Raw genomic sequence first — 10049 nt, 5'->3', positions numbered from 1 at the left:
TGTGTCTGTCTGGCTCCTGTTTGATTGACTGATAGTTCAGAATGACAAATTAATCTGAATTTGTATTTGGCTCAGTTTAAGATTCAGTCAGACGCACCACAAACATTAAACCCAGACTATTAGACATGATCACTTCAAATCAGCCTGTTCAGACTTTAGTTAACATCCGTCCTGGGGAATCAGATCTCAAGGGACCACCTCTAGTAGTGATCAGGCATAAGATTATGACCACCTTCCTAATATTGTGTAGGTATCCCTTGTGCCTCAAAAACAGTTGTGATTCAGCAGCTGTGTGTGCTGTCAATGGCTGCTGCCATCAAGGCCATTGCTATGGGGTGGGGTGGGTGCATGTCTAAGTAACATACAAATGAATGGCAGGTCCAGTTTTAATGTTGTGGCCGATCAGTGCAGGTTTACGCTACCAAATAATCTCTCAAATAATCCTGCTGTTGTTCACACCTGTCTTTTAAATTAGCCACTTGTAATTGAATTGCTCAGATCGGATCCTGATGCCAGGTATGAACAGGTGCTATGACTCCAGTTGTGAGTTTCAGGTGGACGCCACCTACAAACGTGTTGAATGAAAACCCAAACTCCACATCAGTCATGTTTAACCCATATTAGTTTTGAAATATCTTCAAGAAAACTCTAACAAGTCTAGTTCTAGTCCTTTGTTTTAAACGTACACCCATCAGCCATAACATTAAAACCACTGATGAGTGAAGTAAATTAAGAAGCCCCTCCCCTTAATCCGTAGCACCCAAAGGGCGCCTCTACCACCCTGAGAAATCCCGTGTCCATTCTCTGAGAGCAGTTTCAGACACATACAGAAGACACGTTAGTCATAATGTTATGGCTGATTGATGTATCCGGGCCACTGAGGAACATCTCACGTCTTATTGACTCCAAACACAACACCAGGCCTCAGGCTCATGTACCATGAAGCTTTTATTTGTACAACAGCATAAGATACAAAGATCACGTTATCATACAGATGTTTCAGAGTAGTAAATACACGAGCGGCGCCTCGGTCGCGAGGACGTTTCACAGAATGAGACACTGAAGCCGAGATGACCAGACGATGACAAATCCAGACAGCAGGAAACCACGCGGGAAAAGTTCCACCCGTCGTTAAATCCCTCCACATTTTCCTCCCGTAAAGTTGCGGCCATTGTAAATGTATTCAGTACGCTGGTTTTCATTTATTCTTAGGTCACAGCTGCACACGGAGGCTGTGTGACACGATTAAAACTAAGGAGGTGTTTCTGTTAAACACCAAAGCATGCTGGGATCAGTGGCAGCCAGCAGCCGAGCCTGGCGGCGTTTTGATCGTGATGTATTTGCTCCTTTTAACTATTTCTCAGCAAAGTTTCTGCCTCCGTTACCTCACACCGGCACAACTGTAACCACAGCAACTGAAAAAGAAACAGGTTGAGCGTTTGGGGGGCAGCGTCAAAACTGTTCCTTCAGGTCGTTTCCTGGTCAGATAGTTGTTCCTCTGCTACACGACCACAGATTGAATCCTCACCTTTTTTGTCAACTGATATTTTAGTTCAGACTAATATTCTTTTACATGAATAAAGCCAGAAGTGGTGCAAGAAAAACAAAAAAAATAATAATTTAATATTTCAATTTTAAGGCTATATGTTGACAATTGGGGCAACAGTAGTTTAGTGGTCAGCAAGAAGGTTAATGACCCTATGACCCTCCAGAGGACAGAATGAATGAATGGATAGTAAATGAATGATTCGCACAAATATTAAAAAAATAGCTTGTCCGACTGACCAATTAACACATTAAACCAAATTTAAAAATGACAATTAGTTGTTTTATCTGACGGTTGGTTGTTCTATGTTACTTTTGTCCAGCTAACTTGTTCCCTGACCGCAGCCTGAATCAGTATTTAACGCACAAACAGGTGTGAACAGGTGCTTTCAAATTATAAATAATGTTCTACACTTGTTCCGTTTGGTTATCCTATACAGGTTTCCATTAAACCTCCCCGTTACCTGCTAACCTGCTATTTCCTCACAACGCACAACTTAACCTAGAAACTGGAGCTTCTGAATTCTCCAGTATTATTTCCAGAGTATTTTCTGAAAGAGACGGGGGGGAAAAAAGAAGAAGAAGAGGGTCAGCGACACGAGAAAAGACCTACTTTATGTTATAAATGCTACAGGGAGCACTCAGATCTGTGTCAGTGGAAAAAAAAAAAATCTCTAATTTAGGCTCACACAGCAGGAAGGGATCACCCCGCTGCACCCCACCCCCACAATCCACCCCCACCCATCCACTACTCTGTTTGATCTCAATGTTCTGGTCTACAGCTGGGGGGGAAGTGAGGAAGCGGAACAGGGGCTCGGTTAAGTAACCCACTGCCAGGAGGCCTTAGAAACGTCCTGATTAAAACCATGTCATCTCCAAAACTACCTACACATTCATTTATTTTTTGGGGAGGGAGGGGCAACTCCCAAGAAAGATCCACAGATATGTTTAAAACCTTTAAGACGCTTTGTCTTCTACTGTCGCTGTAGATCAAAACACATCCAGAGCCTGTACAAAGATGAACCTCTCCTCAAAAGTGAAGCCAAAGCAAGTAGAGCTCCCCCTGGTGGATGGCTGGTCACAAGCTCCGCCCCCTCAATGTTAGTGGATAGGAGTTGGGCTGAACTAAAACACTAAAATACACATCGTTTTTTTTTTAAGTATTTAAAGTAGCATCACCAAGACAATAGCGTCAGTTTGGCCAATGTAAGGAAATTAGCATACGTTGTCCATATTTATATACAGTCTATGCCAGAGCTATTCAATTACAAACTGAATTGGGTCAAATATTAAACAAACCAAACAACCCTAGTAAGCAGCTGGTAATAGCAAATTTTTTAAATCAGTACAGATAAATGTTAATAGAAATATGCTATTAAATTCAGCACACAGGTTTGGTGTTTGAACTTGATTTTGAAATAAAGTATAGCATATTTTTGACATGTTTTTTTTTTTTGTTTTGTTTTTTTTGCACTACTACGCGTTGCATCGTGGGCAGACTGTTGCTTGGCTACAGGGGTTTCATTCCTGGGCTAAAACGCTGGAGGAATATCTGAAATCTTGTGAAACACGTTGCACTCTGCATCACTTCACTTCAATCCAATTCAGTTCAATTCACAGGCCGGGCCACTCGGGGACTGGTTCTGGTCCGCATGTGGCCCACGGGCCGGTGATTGAATAGCCCTGGTGTGTAGTGTAGTGCAGGTACCTGCAGTGTCGTGGGCTTGAATCCAGCCTTTCCTCACACGTCTACAAAAGCAGAAATGCCCCAAAATGAAAATATGAATTCACTCTGCATCACAACTTTTACATCCCCTCCTTCAGCCAGCGGCGAGCTTTGCAAAAACAATGTAAAAAAGAAAAAGTGGTAAGAGTGGGAGGCATCTGCCACCCCGAGCAGAAGGCAGAGTGTGTGTGTTTTACTATGTGTTTGTTTGTGTGTTTATTGAGCTCAGAAGGCACAGCTCTTAACCAGTGTGTGTTTGAATAAAAAAAAAAAAAACAAAATGCAAAGGTAGCAGGTGTGCGTTGCCAAAGGAGCAGCTGTAGATGATAGATGTCCAGCAACAGGACAAGGCACAAAAAGCATGAGCGTGAGTGCAGATAAGATACAATGATGATAATAATAATAATAATACATGTAGTTACAACAGTGCATGATCCAGAGACACAGGCACAGTTCTCATCACCTCGGGTTCATCCACAGGTGTCTTTTCGAAGCGGCTGGTGCTCATAGTTCATACTCGGCTTCGGTTCGCTAATTTATTCTCCTTGTTACCGCGGAAACATTTGTTCTTTTATTCCATGTGTAAGAAAAACTCCACCGACTCCAAGCTGTAACTTCTCTCCTAGTATTAAAAGCAGCATTAAAAGTCTTTTTTAAAATTATTATTTAACATTTTGCTTTGTAACAGTTTTGACTTCTTTTTTTTTCTACAGTGGGCTCACCCCTTTTGGGATAAAGGTGAGGTCAGATATTTTCTGTGCACGAACCAGCTTTGTAAAAACGTAATCAAAAACAGAATTTTTTTTTTTCAGCCAGCAGTGCAGAAACATGCGCACGCAGTTTCAATGACCTAACGGTGCCCTGTGGAGTTTCTGTCTTACTCATCACAACTCAGTAGCAATGCTTTTTATGTTCATCAGCTGATGTGTAGCAAATAAACAAGCGTCAATGGAAGGGCTATACTATACACAGCTGTAATGAACACAAGACAAGAAGTAGAGGAAGTAAAAGTGACAACAAAAATGACAAAAGAAGAAAGAAACCGAGGGACTTGAATATTTTTTATATTTTTTGTAGCTTAACTTCTGATTATTCTTCTTTTATAAAACATTTTCTTCTCCTCTTATGTGCATTTACTCTTCTTACTAAAAGGTTGAAACCACCTCAAGGGAGTGTTTTTGTTTTTTCTAATGTGACGCATTAGAGTCAAAATAGGCAAAATACAATACTCATGAATCATTCACAAACCATCCATGTTTACCTCTTAGCAGTCTTCTTCTCCTCCTCTTTAATTGCTTGTGTAGAATATTACTTTATATTTTAAACATCTAAAGACATTGATCCATAATGTCCTTAGTAGTCAGAAACTCCACAGGGCATCTTCAATTTAAAATTGTGTTTCATTCAGCCATACATCTTTGACACTTGAATTTTAAAAGTGTTCATGGGCTTTATATAACCTGTGACCTCAGTCAGTGATATTGACCTATAATATGAATTAAAATCAAGTTTTAAAAGTCAGATCTCTTAAAGCACGATATTAAAGTAACAGCTAAGACAATAAAACCGATCATTCAAACCGTAGACTGTATAAAGATGGAAAGCAAGTAGAGCTCCCCCTGGTGTCTGGCTGGTGTCTGGTATAGGTCATAAGCTCCAGGGTCGAACGTCATTTTAGGTAGTGTCTATTCTTTGTATAAGTTTCTTTTTAGTGAGTAAAGTCGCAAGATGTCAGTTTGGCCATTGTAAGGAATTAGGGACAAGCTGTCCACATTTATACAGTCTATGATTCAAACCAAGACATACGTATATTTGTTCAGCGTAAAAGGGGCAGTTACACTTTTGGACCTCGTAAGAAGAACAACTCATTTCCATGTTTTCTAGACATGTACAGGAACCCTGAGCACTTTTCCTTTCAGCTACCAGCTGCTTCTCTACAAACACGTCTTCATCCTGCCACATTTGGATGGATTTAGAGCCTCGGCTCAGATTAAATACTCATGAATCCAGTGATCTTTCGGTCGGTGCATTTTCATTGACCAATATTTGTTCACGTAATCTCGTCAAAGATGTCGAGAACCAGGGATGCGAGCGTGTAAGTGGATCATATTTGACGAGAATAAATGGCCCCGTCAACGTGCCACCTGGGTGGGAAAAAGGGAATCTAATCTGAGCCGAAGGCGTAAACCAAGCCAAGGCATGAACTCAAAGCTGAACAACGATAAGTGCATTCTGCAAGGAAGGATATGTCATCATCATCATACTCATGAAAAGAACGGGAAGTGCAGCTTTATAGTTTCGGAGGTGAAGTCTAAGGCGTCTGGGGGGTTTCACCTCCCTCCAGACACAGCTGAAGTTTTAATTGGCTGAGCAGGGACTAGCAGGGCTAGTGGTTAATGATCCCGTGGGTTCTTTTCTTTCACCCCATCACGAGGGCCTTAAACTGGGGGTGCCATGCTCCTGACAGCCTCGAGCTCCGCTGGGATGCGGGCGTCCAGGTGGAGCGTTCTTGAGAAAAAAAGCAGAGCGAGCTCCCTTTTTAGCCCATTTTCATCCTTTCCAAACCAGAGTGGTGAACCCAGATTGTGTCTACATGTGCCAGTTCCTGTGCACGAGCGGCGGACCAACTTCTTTTTCGTTTTCGTCCTCATGAACGAACATCGGAGCAAATGATGTGTTTCTCATGCTGGCTTTGTCGGACTGGTTCCACAGCTCACTGTGCGCTGCCCTCCTCTCCCAAATTAGACCCTGACAGACCACATGGGGATTAGGGTCTAGTCCAGAAACCAGCATGCCTCCATCCAAACATGAAATCCCAGGAGGTGGACTTTTGGCCTCATTAGAGTCCCACACAGTCAAATCAACACTCTTCCAGGACATTCCTCTGGTGTGTCTGGTGGTGAATAAAGAGGCTGGGCCTGTGGTTGCTGTGGCATTTAAAAGCAAGCTGCAGAAGCTGGAGCTCATGCTTAGTGCTGTTAGTGTTTCTCTCTGAGTCAGACTGGCTGAAAGGTCTTGTTTCTGTGGCTCGGCTGCGTGATGCTAAAGCCTAGCTGAGACTGCTGACGCCCCAGGGGCTTTAAAGGACAGCAGTCAACTACAGTCTTATAAGCAACCAAGACAACGTCCTTGTGTCTCTGTCTCACATAAAGTAGAGTTATGAGTGTGAAAGGATCTGAGCAGAACGACGGTTAAATCGCACCGAATAGCTCCATAGTTTTAATCTTGTCTGCACGTCCACATCTCAGAAGGTGAGTATCAGATGCCACTTGGCTACTGAGCAACGTGGAATAACAGTCCACTAGATCCACTCAGTCAGTGAGGAGCATAAATGAAGATCAAATGTCCGTCCAAGAGGAATATTTATCCAGGAGGATTTAGTCCAAGCTGGGACATTTGTTCATGAGATCCTCCCTTCTACAGCTGCCTTCCGCGCTGCACACAGTCAAAGTCGATTTTTATGGACGTTGGCTGAGTTTTCCTTCTGTCCAACGCCCGCCCTCCCTCCCCCACCACCGTTTGTTTTTCTCTCCCGAGTTCGTGGTGCCCTTGGAAAGAGAAGAGCAGCCCCGTCTTTCAGTCCTAATTCTGGGGATTAGAGGTGAAATCTTCAGCCCTTAATTAGACTGTGAAGTAAAACTCTATTTGATTAGGTCAAAGTGAGATTGGGATCAAAGTGTTTCCTGGTTTCTACGAGTTCACGTCAAGATCTCCAACTTTGCAAACTTCCCAGATGTCAGGTTAGTTGGGAAAGTGAATGGAGTAAGATATTTTGGTATGAGTTTACCTTATGACCATTTTCCTTCTCACCTTCATTGGGTTTTACTTCAACTGGGAACCTAAACTGGTGCAGGTCAGTGAAAGATTATCTAACACACTGTAAGCAGCTTGTATGGAGTCTTTTGCCGACCAGCTTTCTAACATGAAACCTTAGATATACGCGTATGTATTTCTATATACATTTATGTGCTGGTTATTTCCCAGGGAATACTGTGATCTTTCCGGCCTTGGCCAGCCGCTGGATGATCTGGGCTTCGTAGTCTGCGTCGTGGACGCCCGTCTTCCTGAACTCTCCGGAGTAGCGGTTTTGCTCCCAGTAGTGGTGCCAGTTTCCTCGACTGTCTGCCCCGAAACCGAACACGTTAACCTAGAAGAGAGCAGGAGGGAGTTAGGAAGCAACGATGGGATGTGATGGATTTACGGTATGTGGTGAGGTGAAAGCAGAGAGAGAAGGAGAAGGACTGACCTCATCGCAGACGTGCAGAGCAAAGAAAAGCACTAGCATGCCAGTGGAGGGGTAGCGTCCATGATGTCTGGTCCAGTGGTCGTGGATGTATTTGAAGAACGCAGGGTTGAAGATCTGAACCTGTGTGATGGAGAGATATGTAGAGAAAGGAACATACTGTAACAACAGATCTCTGTTTCACTGTTTGAGAAAACATTAAATCGAAGTTGTTTTAACCTTTTAAAACTGAATGGATCGCTGGCGATTCGTATAAAAGCATGTGTTTTTTGAATTACTGTAACTCACAATAGTTTGCGCTATTGACAAAATTCAACCTTCGTGACATCTCAAGGTTGTAACTAACTTCCTTTTTTACCAACAAATTCCTCCAAACAACTCTCTCTTCCTAGGTCTCCCGGTCTTGTGTTGAACAGCCAACAGCAGCGATGCTTCATCATTACCATAATGACTTCCCAACTTCCCACACACTTTGAATTTTGTCCATCGGTGAGTTACCAGGGGTCATTGAAGTCAGGGATCTTCAATGTTTTTCAGGCCAAGGACCCCAAACTGATGAAGACATTCAGTAGGGACCCCCTACCTATTATATGTGTTCTATAATACACTCAGCCTAGTGCTATTTATAAATATACATTATTATTATCATTTTGCATTAAATTTTAAGCTAGTCAAATAATACATGTTCAGATTTCAAACATGTGCAACAGTAGAGTGGCCGTGCAACTGCCATAAACATACATGCCTTTAGATTTAAACATCAGCTAAATGTAGTAGGGACAGTGAATCTTGTGTAATATGTGGGATTGTGATTGGATCAGCAGCGATAGGGGCGGGGCCTACTGTGAGATCCATTTATCCCTTGCTAAAATATGTTGGATTCATGTTAATGTGTATTTAATTTAATTTTTGGGGGGAAAATTAAAATATATATATATGAAAAATGTCTAATCAACCAAAGATTTTGCAACACCCCTTCAGTACCCCCCCACTGTAAGACCTACACTGTAAGCTTTGTTTTCTATCAGCGGGCGGATGTTTAAAGGGTCTTAAACGTTAACTTCAGATTCAGGGATTTGAAGCAGATGTTTACACACTCAAAGATAACTTCATGCAAATCAGAGCCGCAGCATATTCAAAATCTCCTACTGAACGAGACAAGAATTCGCATTAAGTTAAATGTTAATAGCCCGTGCTGGTTTAAACCCCCGCGAAACACTAAAATCGCTCCTAAAACACCCAAACACTAATTATAAATGTATCACCTGCCTCCAGGTGAGACTAAGTTCTTACAAACTTGTCTTCAGGCTGATCAGAGCTCCACGGTGGAGTCTTATAAATCTATATTTAGGTCGACCCCTTAAAGACGTCTCTGAGCGGGGCGAAGACTTTCACAAAGTCTTCATATGACGGGGATTAGCGTGTGAGTTGATTCATTTTCACGGATTAACAGGGCGAGCAGAAGATTATTGAAAACAAAGGGTAAAGGTTTATAATCTAACTGTAATCCTTCATCAACAATAGAGTAAGGGGGGGGGTGATGAAAAGCAGGGTCACTGTGTATATGTATATGTGTGTGTGTGTGTGTGGGTGTACGTGTGTGTGTGTGTAATAAAATACAAAAATGAATACACACCTTATCTTTATCGACACGGAGGAACTGCTTCACTGGAGCGTAAGTACTGAGAGAGAAAAAGAGGGAGAGGGAAATATATTAAATACATTCAATCAGCGCTTTAAGTGATTGCTGCAGCCATGAATTCTGGATGACTGACGGCTGACAGATCGTTCCAACCCAGCAACCCTCTGGCATCTACTCTGTGCGTGTATCAAATGCACTTAAGCGCTCAAACTATACTTGTATATATGTCTCTGCATGCGCTCTGAAGTTAAATCATCTTATCGTTTCTTAGCTATAAGCAGCACATGCCCTGAACTCGTCTTATCTTATGTTTTTGTGCAGATGGACGTGCATTCCCATATATGTTAATCCATGCTTATGCGGCTCCGTGTGCGTGCGTCTTACAATCGAATCTGGCCGGTGGAGAGGGCGCTGGTGATCCAGACCAGATCCAGCGTTTTGAAGGGGACCAGGACGAAGCTGACGTTGGCCGCCAGGTTCTTGGCGCTCTCCGGGTACATGAAGTGGTGGGTGGTGTGGCTGCCCGCGTCTTCCTCGTAGCCCACCGTCGGGGCCAGGTTTATTCTGGGAGGGAGCGACAGAAGTGGGGGAGGGAGGGAGGAACAGCATGAGGGATGGACGTCTTTAAGTCACAGGTGGCGGGCCATCAGTGTGTGAGGCCAGCGGTTGCGGCTCCAGCTGGAGCCTAATAGGTGCCAAAGTAGTTTCACAAGGAGCTCATTTCATGCCGACTCGTTGGCGCCGTGCCGTTCAAGTAATGTTTGCGGAATGAACTTCATCGTGCACGATTTCCCTTCCTGCCTCATGACTACGGAGCTTTTTTGAGCGATTCAACAATTTGGGAAAAGACAAGATCAGCATCGTGTTTATGATAATTTAGAGACTGAGTAGCA

The 10049-nt window shown here is 43.1% G+C and overlaps 1 protein-coding gene across 1 annotated transcript in view; it reads right to left on the bottom strand.

Moving 5' to 3' along the window:
- Positions 1-930: 930 nt before the first annotated feature.
- Positions 931-10049, bottom strand: part of st3gal2 (ST3 beta-galactoside alpha-2,3-sialyltransferase 2) — a 59208-nt gene continuing 50089 nt past the window's right edge. The window contains exons 5-8 of the mRNA XM_047596376.1: positions 9541-9720; positions 9151-9196; positions 7518-7637; positions 931-7418 (exon numbers count right to left, since the gene is read on the bottom strand). Of these exons, the coding sequence (XP_047452332.1) occupies positions 7245-7418; positions 7518-7637; positions 9151-9196; positions 9541-9720 (520 nt within the window). The 3' untranslated portion in view covers positions 931-7244. The remainder of the gene's footprint in view (positions 7419-7517; positions 7638-9150; positions 9197-9540; positions 9721-10049) is intronic.

Source organism: Mugil cephalus, chromosome 10, assembly GCF_022458985.1.
Source record: "Mugil cephalus isolate CIBA_MC_2020 chromosome 10, CIBA_Mcephalus_1.1, whole genome shotgun sequence".
NCBI classification, from domain to species: Eukaryota; Metazoa; Chordata; class Actinopteri; order Mugiliformes; family Mugilidae; genus Mugil; species Mugil cephalus.
Note: the sequence above shows the minus strand (reverse complement) of the source record. Positions and strands in the feature narration are given on the sequence as shown.